Genomic DNA, 14,327 nt, shown 5'->3' with positions numbered 1-14,327 from the left:
TATCTAATTTTTGTTCTTAAATATTAGTGATGTTAAATATTATTTTCATGGTATTGGCCTATTTTTCTAACTTGCTTATTCATGTCTTTTGTCCAGTTTTCAGTTTGGGGACATAGGTCTTTCTGTGAGTTCATTAGAGCTTTGTGGATGGAGGGAAAAGTAATTAACTCTTTAAAAGTAATTTTCAAAATTTGATTTTTTAAAATTTGAAATATGTTTATTTTGGGAGATAATGTAGGCATTTAGAAAATAAATCTTTATTTGTAAGATAAATACAAGTTTTTAAAGTTTTGTCTTTATTGGCAATTTCTTATAATACTCAGCTATGACATGCAGGAATATTTATTTATGCTTAGTTTATGTTTATGCTTTTTTGAAGTAGAAGGCAGGAAAGGTGAGTTATTTGAGAGATCTTTTAACTAAAATTTTTCATTTTGAAGAGATTGTTCAAAGGCTAAATGTCAATTACAAAGTTTACACTTACTCAAAATCTAGAATTTAAGTACCTAGTTCTATTATAAGACTTTTTGGTTAGTTACATTTATTGTAAAGTTAAAGCCAGAGAAACCTTTGTAACTGTTATGATCTTATGATTTTTGAAATAAAGGCTTACAAAATTCAAGGAAAAGATACATTTTATATCTATATCCTTAAGTCAGTCTTGAATATATTTCATCTTCATTTTAATTTCTAACATATAAGTTAAAATTCAGGAAACTGAGTACCCTTTTTAAATGATTCCCGAGGGTTATTCAACATAATAACATACAATAGAGAAATCTTGATGTTCCAAAATAACATTTTTAAAATTAAGATCTCTTTTTCCACAATGACATTTGTTAATAGATTCTCTCCTTTATAATACACAATGTTGGATCATGAAGCAGAGTCAACAAGTAGGTCATTGTTTAAAATAAATAGTGTGCACTGTGTTCAAAGGACTGTGAATTTTTGCCTTTAATTGTTCTTATATAATTTCAGTTCAAGAATACAATATGTTGTACTTTAATTTGATGTGATGCAAAGGTATTTGAGGTACAATATTAATAATTTATAATATTTTTAGATTATTTAAAAATATATAATCATGTGACTAATTTTTAATCTTAACCTTGGAGGAAAATACTCAATTCTGTGCAAATACTAGTGAATAAACAAGGATAATGAATAGGGCATGAAAGGAAGTCAAGTATTTGGAATGTATGTCTTTCAAAGAGATTTTATTTAATTCATAGATTATTTTTTTAGAAATGACTACTATAACCTGACTTTGTATTTCTTGAATTTTCTATTGGAGTTATGACAGGTCACCTTTCTATATGTTGATATGTACTATGTTTGGTGGAGTAAGTTGTTTTAGTTGATAGAACAATTCCTTATGAGTTTGGAATGTATGACTTTAGAACAAGTTGATTGTCCTGTAGTTATATAGAAACATACACATAGACAGAAATAGACAGAAATTCACAGTTTGAGTAATTGTGTTCTGTTTCCTCTTCAAGGAGAGGGTTTACATACAGGACAGCGTATGATAGGGCTGTATCTGGAGATCATGTTGAGGTGAAGAGTATGTTCTTGCAAGTTCTCCATGAATATTCTAGGGCAAAGGGGGGATGACATAAGCTATAGTTAGAGAATGAGAGAGAGCATCTTCTGCAGCAGGCCTCGAGGACTGGGGGAGGACAAACTGGATGGAAATCCAAGGCAGGCTGCCCAGGCAGGCAGTCAGGAGAGCAGAACAGGTCAGTAAAAATAGCATGCAGTAGTGTGTGCCCTTTTTGTGCCACACCTGGTGCAACGTACTACCTGCCAGGCACAGTGTCATCCCTAATTGAGTAGATGGCACCACTATCAAACTGTATGAGTGATTTAAATATAAAAAGAGTCATCTTTCATTCCCTTCCCTCACCCACTAACATACGACAAATCTCAAATTCCTTTCCTTCTCTCCTGTGCCACTGCCATCCGGTTAGCCCGAGCTCTGACCGTGTCATCTGGCCTTCTGCCACGGCTTCTCCGGTTGTATGTTTGCCCTCTTTCGATCCATTTTCCAGAGGATCCCGAGAGATCTTTCAGTGATAGGCCAGATTCTTTCCACCTCCAAGTCAACACTTCACACAGAATTATAATTGCGTTTAGAATAAAATCTAATTTTCTTACAAAGTTCTAAAACTTTGATTCCTGACTAATGATTCCAACTTCATCTCACATTGCTTCTGCCTCTACTTCATGCCTTGAGTTCCGGCCACACTGGTACTCTTGTTTCTCAAACATTCACTCAGCTTTCAGCCTTTTGTTCCTGGTGCTTTGCCTTGTTGCCTCTTTTTCGTCATTTATGTGTGAGTTCAAAGGTAGCTTTTCTACATGAGGCCTTAGTGGAGCATGTTCTCCAAAGTGTAGTAAACTTCAACCCCTAACCCCATCTGTGTTTCATTTACTCACATATGTTTTATTGCCTTTACTGCATGCAACTTTGCTTAGAATTCGTTTATTCAATATCTATTTATTGTATACCTAGTACATACCAGGCATAGTCCTTGGAGTTTATTAATGAACAAAAAAGACAAAAGAGAATCCCTGTTCTTATGGAATTCACATTAATGGGGTAGACAGAAAAACAATACATAATAGACATGTAACTAAATTAAAGTTATGCTGGGAAGTGTTAGAAGACAGCAAGTGTAAATACAGAAAAAGAGAGTATGGTCGTACAGATTGGGAGATCTCAATGCAGGTTAGGGACAGCGTGCTTATTAAGTAGGGTGGGTATAGTAGGCCCAAATAGTTCGTTATTAAAGTAGAGTTCTTTTGTGTCTTATTTTTAGCGTCGGCACCAGTGAGCAAAGTGAATAAGTACTGTGCTCCTTCCAACTTTCATTCCACGTCGGGGAAAAGGAATATCATCATGTCGAGCATTACGATTGACCCAGATGTCAAGCCTGGTGAATATGTCATCAAGAGCCTCTTTGCAGAATTTGCTGTTCAAGCTGAAAAGAAAATTGAGGTTGTAATGGCTGAACCCTTGGTGAGTAGAACTGACCTATAAATCTGAAATATTTGCTTGAATTTTTGTATTAACCAATGTAATAACACATTTTACAAAGAAAATAATATTCTTGAAAAAGTTTTAAAGGAAGCCAATCTGAAAAGGCTACATACTATATATAACGCTACCTATATGACATTTTAGAAAGGGCAAAATGATGAAAACAGTGAAAAGGTGAGTGGTTGCCTGGGTTCAGGTGCAGGTGGAGGGGTGAATAGGCAGGGCACTAAGTGTTTTTAGGTTATGACCTAAAGGTCATTTTAGTATTGTAAAGTACCCTGTATGATACTATAAGGGTGGAGACATGTCATTATACATCTGTCCAGACCCATAGAACATGCAGCACCAAGAGTGAAGTGAACTGTAATGTAATTTGTGGATTTGGGATGATTCTGATGAGTCACGGTAGGTCCATCAATGGTAACAAATGTATCACTTTGATGGAGAATACTGGTAATGGAGGACGCCATGCACGTGTGGGCTAAGGGGTTATGGAAGTCTCTGTCTTCTCACTTTTGCTGTGAACCTAAAACTGTTCTAAAAATAGTCTTTAAAAATTTCATATAGGTGAGTACAGTACCTCCCTCTTTATCCATGGGAGATAAGTTCCAAGACCCCCTATTAAATACCTGAAACCAGGGATAGTATTGAACTCTCTATATACTATCTTTTTCCCATACATATCTATTTTTTCACATAAAAGCAGCACTTTGCGGCTTCTCTCAGGCATATCTGAATTGCCAGCATCACTACTCTTGCACTTTGTGGCCACTGTTATATAAAATAGGGTTACTTGGACACAAGCACTGTGACACCGTGACAGTTGATCTGATAACCTAGATGGCTACCGAGTGACTGACGGGCAGGTGCCATACACAACATGGATATCCTGGGCAATGGGATGGTTCACACCCATGGTGGCACAGCGCAGGACAGCGCAAGATTTCATCGCACTGCTAGAACAGCACACAATTTAAATACATATGAATTGTTTATTTCTGGAATTTTCTATGCAACATTTTGGTCTGCTCTTGACCACAGGTAACTGAAACTGCTGAAAGCGGAACTGCAGATAAGAGAGGACGGCTGTAGTAAAAAGCTGTCTAGAAGGCTGTAATAGGTTCATTGACCACCCTCCCCTTTTGACATAATTTTTTATTTTTCGGTTACAGTCAACATACAGTATTATGTTAGCTTCAGGTGTACAACCAGTGACTAGACATTTGCATAACTTACAGTAATCTCCCTAGTAAGTCTAGTACCTATCAGATCTGCACAATTATCACAACATTATTAACTATATTCCTTAGGCTGTACTTTACATCTCCATGACTATTCTGTAACTACCGATTGTACTTCTTAGTCCCTTCACCTTTTAAAATCATCCCCCCAACCACCCTTCCATCTGGTGTCTGTCAAAAAGTTCTGTCTGTGAGTCCATTTCTATTCTACTTGTTTATTTTGTTTTTTAGATTCCACATGTAAGTGAAATCATGTGGCATTTGTCTTTTTTCTGCCTGATTTATTTTACTCAGCACAAGACCCTCTAGGTCCATCCCTGTTGTTTCAGATGGTGAGATTTTATTCTTCTTTATGGCTGACTCATATTCCATTGTGTGTGTGTATGTGCACAACTTCATTATCCATTCATTTATTGCTGGACACTTAGGTTGCTTCCATATCTTGGGTGTTGTAAATAATGCTGCAGTGACCATATGAATGTATACATTTTTTCAGTTTAGTGTTTTGGGTTGCTTTGGATAATACCCAGAAGTGGAATTGCTGGGTCTTCCTTTTCCTCTCGTTATAGCCTTTGTTTTACACTCTCTTTTGTCTGCTATAAGTATTGCTATGCCAGCTTCCCCTGCCCCATTTTCATGAGATATTTCTTCCATCCCTTTACTTTACCTATGTTTGTCATTCAATCTGAAGTGACCTCTTGTAGACAGCATACGTAAGGGTCTTGGTTTGTTACCTGTTCAGCCTCCATATGGCTTTTGATTGAGGCATTAATTCATTTGAATTTAAAGTAATCGTTGATAGATATGTATTTATTGCCATTTTATTATTCATATTTTTTATCTATTTTTTCTTCTTAAAGAAGATCCCTTAATATTTTTATAATATTGGTTTGGTGGTGATGGGCTACTGTAGCTTTTTCTTGTCTGTGAAGCTCTTTAATTTCTAAATGATACCTTTGCTGAGTAGAGTAATCTTGGTTGTAGATCCTTGATTTTCACCACTTGGACCATTTCTTGCCAATCCATTCTGGCCTGCAAAGTTTCTAGTGAGAAATTAGCTGATGGTCTTATGGGAGCTCCTTTGTGTAGGTAACTACCGTATTTTGCTTTATATAATGCACACTTTTTTGCCCAGATTTTTGAGGGAAAAATGGTGCTCATTATACATGTGTAGTACTAATTCCACATCTATATAAATGTTTTTAATTCTTTTATTTTTCTCAATACTGTAACTCTAGAAAGCAATAACAATATCTGTATGCAAAATAATACCCTGGAATGCAATAAGTGGTTTTATTTCTACATGTGGCTAAATTTAAAAAATGAATTAAAAAATTAAAAGGTTTTATCCTGAAAGTTTCGGCCAAAAACCACATTATACACAGAAGTGCATTATACACAGCAAAATACAGTAACTGCCTTTTCTCTTGCTGTTTTTATTTTTATTTTTATTTTTTTAAATAAGATTTTATTTATTTATCTTTAGAGGGGAAGGGAAGGAGAGAGGGAGAGAAACATCAATGTATGGTTGCCTTTCGTGCGTCCCCTGCTGGGAACTGGCCTGCAGGGAACCTGCCTGCAACCCTGGCATGTGCCCTGACTGGGAATCGAACCGCGATTGTCTGCGAACCGCGATTGTCTGGTTCGCAGGCCCGCGCTCAATCCACTGAGCTACACCAGCCAGGGCTTCTCTTGCTGTTTTTAAAATTCTCTCTTTGCTCTAACCTTTCATATTTTAATTATGGTGTGTCATGGTATGGGCCTCTTTGGGTTCATCTTGTTTGGGACTGTCTGTGCTTCCTGGACTTGTATGTCCATATCCTTCATCATATCAGGGAAGTTTTCAGTCATTTTTTAAAATAGGTTTTCAATTTCTTGCTGTCTCTCTTATCCTTTCAGCACCCCCTTGATGCAAATGTTGGTACATTTAGAGTTGTCCCAGAGACTCCTTACATTATCTTCATTGTTTTGAATTCTTCCTTCTTTTTGCTGTTCTGACTGGGTGTTTTTTGCTTCCTTATATACCACATTGCTGATTTGATTTTTGTTTTCATCTATTCTACAGTTGATTCCCTGTAAATTAATCTTCATTTCAGTTAGTATATCCTTCATTTATGACTGGTTCTTTTTCATGATTTCCATGTCCATTTTTTATACTGTTGAGGGTCTCACTAGATTTCTTGAGCATATTTATACCAGTGTTTTGAACTCTGCATCTAGTAGTTTGCTTGTCTCCATTTTGTTTAGTTCTTTTTCTGGAGTTTTGTTCTGTTCTTTAATTTGAGATATTTATTTTGTCTCCTCAGTTTGGCAGCCTCCCTGTGTTTGTTCGTATTAGGTAGAGCTGCTGTGTTTCCCGGTCTTGATACAGCCCGTGGCCTTATGTAGTAGGTGTCCCTGGTCACCCATCCCTACCCCTCGTCCCTGTGTGGGCTGTGTACTTGTCATATTTTAGCCTTGATTGCCGTTGGCACATCAGTGGGAGGAACTTACCCCCAGGCTGTCCAGCTGTGAGGATGTGTTGCTGGTAGAGGTGGTTAGGTGGTGCTTCAGTGTGGTTTGAAGCTATCCATTGGGTGTGCTGACTCTGCTGCTTTCTGGAAGATACAGGCCATGGTCAACCGCAGTCTGTGGCTGGACTGGGGCCAAGTGTCATGAGCTACATAGCGATCTGCAAATGGCTGTGACTTGGGCTGGGCTTGGACATGTCTGGGTAAGGTCAGATTATGAACCAAGGCTGGCTACTGCTAAGGCCAAGCCTAAGGCCATTTAACAAGAGGCCCTGGGTCACACTGAGGCCTGACACTGCTTCTTTAGTTTGTGAACCTCTTAGAGGTTGTAGAAAAGCCCACAGCATGAACGAAGACAGGCTGCACATATGGAAAAGCCACTGGAAGCAGCTTGGGTGGGCCCACAAGTTGGATGGGGTAGCATCTCAGGAAATCACCACAGCTGGGCAAACACTGTTAGCCAGATTGATGGAGACTCAGATAAGACACGTACCTATGCCTGTAGGAAGTGCTCTGCAAAGGAGTTTTTGCAAAGGAGTGCTTCTGCCAGCACTTTTGTCTAGGAGAAAGCAGCCCCTGCAGCCCTTCACTGTTATGTCCCGAACACCTTTTGAGCTGCTATTCCAATGTTGGAGCTCAGAGCAAGTGAGTCTGTCTTCAAGTAAGTCTGTGCATAGCCCTTTAAGAGGAAGGTCTGGGACTCCAGAAGCTTTTTGTCTCACTCAGCCACAATTCTCTTTGGTTTTCACAGCCAGAAGTTATGGGAACTTTTCTTCCTTGAGCTGGGAAGTGTGATGTGGGGCTGGGGCCCCTCTCTTCTCAGTGGGGACCTCTGCAGTTGAAGTGTCTCTCCTGATTTTTAATTTGGCTGGGGGACCAGCTGCTCTTCCTCTCTGCTCCTCCCAGCAGTCTCAGCTTGGCTTCTGTATATCCTCAGTTACAGAACCTCTCTGTTCAGCTAGATTCCAGGTGGTTCTGAGTGATGGTTCTTCTGTCATTGTTATTTAGATGTGGTCCTGCGAGGAGGAGGCCGATACAGCATTTACCTGTGCTGCTGTCTGGCCAGGAGGCCCATGATGCACTGTGTCAAGTGCTGCAGGCCACCGGAGTACAAAAATAGATGTCGCCATAGGAATTATTGAGACAGATAAAATATAAGCGGAAATAAAGGAAAATCTAGAATATTCTGAAAGTTAATGATTTGACAAGAGGCAGATTCATCCCCTGGCTTCAGAAATGTTTAAAAGTGCGCTGTGCGCATGGTCCTGTCCACTCACTATGACTGTGTTCTTAAAGGAATTTTTATATGAAGCCCTTGAGAGCAAAAATATTAAAAGGAAATATGGGTGAAATTACCTAATTTGACTGAATCTCTAAAATGGCATTTTTATGTCTTTCTCCTTTCTTTTTCTTCCACTGCCCTTGCTCAGGGTCAGGCTCTGTCATGTTCGACCATTGCAAGAGCCTCCTAACTGGTCAGGATGTGGTCTATTGCTTTTTCATTTTCCTTGTTTTACCCAGACTTTTCTTCATCCAATACACAAATAGCACCTTTCTGCTTTAAAGATCTTGCTTACTTTTCATTGCTGTGGAATAAATTCAAGTGCTTATTGGGTTATTCCAGGCTCTTCACAGTCTTGTTACAGTTTGTATAATGTCTCACAATTCTCTTTTCATTATGTGTGCTCTTTTTTAAAGCTCTGCCCTTTAACATAGTGATTCTCCTCGAACTAAATGAGTCTTCGTTTTACCATAGTATTTTGTTCATACTTCTACATTCTTACATTGCGATATTATTTGCTCATATGTTTATCTCCTCTGGTGTGAGGCACTTGATGCCAACAGCCAGGAGTCGCTCACCTTCGTATCTGCAGCACTGCCTGTGGCAGGTACGTAGCAGAAGGTACTTAGCAAAGATTTGTATTTTAAGTTGACTTCAGCCTTAAGAACCTTGCTGTGCCGTGTGCCCTTTGTTTTCCTAACAAAACATGATGTCAACAGAGCTTTTAACAGTTCTCTCAGGATACTAGTCTGGTGCTGATTATATTGATTCATTTAATAGCTGATTTCAGAGACACCCACTGTGTAATCTAAAATGAAATTATAAAATTATGGTTGACAGTGGTGAAGATTCCATCAGAAAAATAGGTGTTTCTACCCCATCATCATAGTTCAGGAGAAGTGTCCCACTTCCCCTGAAGTGGAGAAGAAAGAGCTCACTCTTTCTAGCACAGCAGGAAAACCCTCTGAGTTGTGGTCTTCAGCAGGCACGGGCAAACCCAGGCTGAGACAATTCCCATTGTATTTTACAGTTTTTACTCCTTACACTTTGACACACCTGTATCATTTCTTCTTATCAGATCTCTGCCAATTTTGTTTCATGTATGTCCACGTCTAGGTAGATTGTATGTATCTAGATAAGATTAGATGATAGAAATACATTGAATACAATATTGTCACAATATTTTTATTATAGCTTTAAGTGCACTTATTGGGATTTTATTTATTTTGAAATTTATTCTGTACCCTTTTAGGTAATAAATGTCCATCTAAGGGGACACTTTTGAATTCCCTAATGAACCTCTTGCACGGTCACTTTAGAGTGTAGCACCCATGGATGTTAGATACAGGGACGCCGGCCTGTCTCATGGTTAGGTGCACAGTAAGCTATGAAGCCCAGATGTGAATGGCTTTTGCTAAAATAATTTGATCTACCTCTAAAATGAGTTCTAGAGCTGGCCTTTTTTCTTCTCATGTTAGAAACCATTATAAAAGGAGGTTAAGGAGGCCAAGAGATGTGAAGATTAGCTGAGCTTGACTTTTAGCCACAATTTAATTTTCATTTGAGAAGGAAGGTGCAGGAAGGAAGGGCAGTCATTGATTGAAATAGCAGCTTGCAGACTATGCAATCCAATACCAAGGCTTCTTTCTTCCTAAAAGGAGGCGGATCAATCCTGGGTAATGATCTAGGCACATCTAAGCTTATCTGTTAATCTTGTAGATTGCCAGTGACTAGAAAAGAAGATGGAAAAAAGGGTTTAAACAGTTAACTGCTGATTTTGACTATGTATTTGATTTAGGCTCAGCATTTTTACAACTCTGCAATTTCCACTATTGAGAATATTAAATATACATGTATTTTAAAAGTGTTTCTGTATGATCTCTTCTTTCCTTGAAAGTACATGTTTCTGTTAGTTTCACCTTCTCCTCAGATGTTTATTGAAATATATTTCACTTTTGAGGCACTAAGGTGCTGATGGGAAGCCCTGTGTTCATGGAGGGACCTTTCCAGCCGTGGTCTTCAGTGTGTGTTGTCTGAACTGCCTGGAGTGGCCCTTCTCTGAGCTATACTAAGCTACACTAGCCAGGGCGCAACCCTCTTATTTTTAAATTCACGTTCGCCCACACTTTTCTGTCACCTAAGTTCTCTACTTCCTGAGCCTTTTGGGAGTTCAGAAGTATCAGCGAGGTCATCTTTTCTTCACCCTGCACATCAAACTCACTCATCCTCTCCAGTTGTGATTCAGATACCGTTTTCTCAGTGGTTTTTCTATCTAAAACCTCCCCACCCACTCCAACTTCTGCCCTAAATCCTGCATAACATGATGCTGTACATGTTGTTTGCTCTGTCATTAGATTTTTGCTTCTCAAGGACAAAGAGTGTTAGGAAAGACTGCCACCTTTAGTGGCAGATTATTGAAGTTATTTCAGTGTCATTGTTATGCCGGCAAAATCTTTATAAGAAGTTCTTGCTTTCTCTGCAAGCTGCATGTTGCTCTTGGTGCTCTGTACATATAGACTATTTGTACTCGTTAAAAAGGCATAACATAAAGAATTGTGAGCCTTAGAATCATTATTTTTTATATTATTATAAAATAATGACATTATAAAAAGTGGAAACAGTTCTAAAGATATTATATAAATAAAGACAATACCCTTCCATTTTCAATCAAGATCTCTGTTCAGTTTTGAATAAACCATTTTTATGCATATCATTTATCCATCTCTGCGGCCTCTGCCACCTTTCTTTAAAAAGCACAAATGGGAGGATTATATGACATTTTTCTATACTTACTTTTATTTTATATACATATTTTTACTTTATTTTACTTCGTATACATAAAAGACATATTGTTCTATATCAGCCCATATAAATATTTTTTATTCTTTCTAAGAGTTGAATGTTATTTCAGTAAAAGGAAGTGCTATAAATTTCTTACCCATCTCTATGGATAGGCAGTTTGAACTTGTTCATAAGTGTTCACGTTTATATGTGTGTGACTATTGAAAATAATTAGTATTTTTAGTTGTGATAATGAAAAAGTAAACATAATTTTAAATGATTTATCTTTTCAAAATCCATTGAAAGATGGGACACCTACTTGAGCAGTAACTGGGGAGCCCTCACCCAGCGGTGATGGCGCTGAGACATTGATACAAAGTCCTTCATTAGTCCTTTGTGTTTAATACAGTTCACTTGTTCATTTGTACTAATGATAATATGAGTATCCTAGTCAAAAATCATTTCTCATTCTTATGATGAAAAAAATAGCCCATCCCCATTTTCTGGTTTAGGGAAAGCTATGCAAGAATGTCAAATCTCCCTGGCTGGTGTAGCTCAGTGGATTGAGCGCTGGCCTGCGAACCACATGATCAAGGTTCGATTCCCAGTCAGGGCACATGCCTGGGTTGCAGGCCAGTTCCCAGCAGGGGACTCATGAGAAGCAACCATACATTGATATTTCTCTCCTTCTCTCCTTCCCTTCCCCTCTAAAGACAAATAAATAAAATATTAAAAAAAAAAGAAAAGAATGTCAAGTCTTCAGAAATCTTTAAGGAAGGTTGAGTTTGTTGAGAAATGAAAAATATTAAGTGTAAGAACAGTGTATGTGTTTTTGAAAAAGTCATCATTCTCTTTTATCCTTGTTGTTTATCCCTGTTATGTGTATATAATACATAGCTATTGTATACACATGCCTAGATTCATAGTAAACTACTTAGATCAGCATTTCTCAAAATATTACTAAATCTTTAAACTTAATATGGACAGTGGAAAGGGGGGTTAAGTAAGTCAAGTTTGGAAGAAATCTTTTACAGCCCCTTCACCTCCTCACCCCAGACCCGACTCCACATCTTAAATACACAATTCGCATCAGGATAGTAGAGGACCTTTGGTTCAGTTTTTGTCAGGCGTTTAGAAACAGTGTTGTATGGGACTCACTGTTTTCCTTCAGTTTTAGAGCTAGTTAACTGGGCATGTGCCGTCCTGTACAGGGGCATCACCGTGTGCGTGTGGCTTCGGAGATAATTACCAAAGTGTGCTCAGTCTGTGAGGGCTCGAGTGTCAAGGACATGCCGAAAACTTCTTTCTATTAAGAGAGCAAAGTGCCATGGAATTCAGGGGTTTTCCGCACCCCATTTAAATTAGAAATACAATTTTCTGATCAAGATTAGGAATTTTGACATTTGATCAGTAAATACATTTGTGGATTTATTTTCATGAAGATTAGTCATAAATAAGAGAAAGAAATGGGGACACTATTGGATAAACAAGCTTCCAAACATACATATTTCTAAATCCTAGTTTCCTGGAAGAATGGCATGTGTTTTCTATGATACATATTGATACATTTGAATACAAAAATTCAATTAAAAAGCATAATGTAGAAAATTTAGGAAATCATTCTTAAAAGTCTCAACAAAAGAATCAGCCATCACATATTTGAACGTAATCCAGACATCTCTTATATTCAGAAGTCAGACCACTGTTTGCAGGGGTAGCCCGCACAGTAAACAATGACGGAAGGGATTAGTCACACCACGCATATTTTGAGTTAAACTAATTATACTAAATTTTGTTTGAATTAACAGAACAGAACCTGCCTTCTAAACTGTTTTTCATGTGAAAGATTCCTCACACTTTGTGTGCACATTTTTTTAATTGCAGGAGAAGCCGTTGTCTAGGTCTCTCCAGAGGGGTGAAGACCTGCAGTTCGACCAGGTGAGTGGATTTTTAGGGACTGGTTTTCTGAAAGGAAGATGTGTGTTCTAACAGTATTAAGGAATTTCTTTGTTTACTGATCCTGTATATCTAGAATCAGCTGATAGATGGCTTATTTTTTAACAAAAAAAAAAAAATGGAATAAGCTATGAACCGTGAACTCTTTAGTTCATAGAATGAGCTGTGAACTTTGTTGATCACTGTTCGTCAGCATTTCAAAACATTTTACTTTTCGTTGTTAATCTCTTTGCCATGCCCTTTTAAATTTTCTCAGGAAGTTTCCAATTACAGTCTTTTCTGGTATACCACTTCCTACAATTTTTACATCATTATATTTTACCTTTTAACATTTTTTTTTTCCTGTTGGGGCTGTTTACATAGAAGCGTGCAGCCTGGCTCCCTCCCTCATTATCTCCTCCTAGAAATGGAGCTGGAGGCAGGGACTTGGTCCTGGAGAGTGATCCCAGTGAGCAGGCCTGGGCAAGTGAAGCAGGGAGAGGAGGAACCCATGGGAGGGAGCATTTTGGAGGTGACAGTGCTGGGGGCTTCCTTGCGCTTCTGAGCATTAGTGCAGAATGTCCCCCCAATTGTCTGTCTGAATGGAGGCCTGGAGCACTGAACTGCAGCTGCCATCCACAGTGGCTGAGGGCTGCCCCCGGGGCGTCAGCTACATCCCATCCTCCCACTTGTACATCTAGCTGTGCTTGTGCAAAGGACAAGTGAACTCCTTGCGACAGGAAGCAAAAGAAGCTTGAAAAGAAGATACAGAGTGGCCAACCTCCCCACCCTTTACATAGAATGGCAGAATCTAAAAATTAGTGTGGCATTTCTCTAATGTTAATTCTTTCCTCCTGCTGAGATTAAATGTTTGATCAAGTGTTATTTTTATCATAATTGTTTGATCAAGAATTGTTTCATTATGTGTTGTTTGCAAAAACCAATAATCCAGATTAGCTTTCTATTGCCATCTAGTGTTTCTGAGCTACTTTTCTCTTAATTATGTATCTGGGAAGTAGATGTTAGTGTTCCCAAGTCTAGTTGATTAGATGAGATACCTGGTTAGAATTTACCTGGTGGAGATATACCGAAGTATTTTCTCTGGATCTTGCTCCAATTCTGCCGAATAATGCTCTGGCACCTATATTTTACAGTAGCCCCCTAGGTAATTTTGATGCATACATACACTTAGTAAATAGCTATTAAGTCTAAGAAGAAACCATAAATAGGAGGCTAGTCTTCTATTATAGCAATAGTCAGATCACCTTAGATAATGCTTTTCACATCATAATGCCACCAGAAAAGTATTTATTATTACTAATAATTAATTATTAATGTATGATTGTTTTAAAATCATTTAGATTACTTACATGTCGAATCCACTTCACTAATGATGAATGAATGATTGAATATACAGTCAGAATTTGAATCCTATCAAACAAGGTTTTAAGGAAAATTTCCATCTATTTCTCATGTAAATGATTAAAAAACTATAAATGATCATGCAGCATAGCTTGATTCTTTCACAATAA

At 38.1% G+C, this 14,327-nt stretch overlaps 1 protein-coding gene across 15 annotated transcripts in view; it reads left to right on the top strand.

Moving 5' to 3' along the window:
• The window catches only part of FRYL (FRY like transcription coactivator), a 247,593-nt gene that overhangs the window by 109,779 nt on the left and 123,487 nt on the right, over window positions 1-14,327 (top strand). For all 15 annotated transcript variants that reach the window (XR_008389628.1, XM_053654987.1, XM_053654985.1 and 12 more), the window contains 2 exons: window positions 2,826-3,025; window positions 12,745-12,798. Coding sequence is in view for 14 of the 15 variants with exons in the window: in XM_053654979.1 (XP_053510954.1) it covers window positions 2,826-3,025; window positions 12,745-12,798 (254 nt within the window). In the remaining variant the exon portion in view is untranslated. The remainder of the gene's footprint in view (window positions 1-2,825; window positions 3,026-12,744; window positions 12,799-14,327) is intronic.

This window comes from Artibeus jamaicensis, unplaced genomic scaffold (assembly GCF_021234435.1).
Source record: "Artibeus jamaicensis isolate MK-2021 breed Jamaican fruit bat unplaced genomic scaffold, CSHL_Jam_final contig_889, whole genome shotgun sequence".
NCBI classification, from domain to species: domain Eukaryota; kingdom Metazoa; phylum Chordata; class Mammalia; order Chiroptera; family Phyllostomidae; genus Artibeus; species Artibeus jamaicensis.
This window is presented reverse-complemented; position numbering and strand designations above follow the sequence as displayed.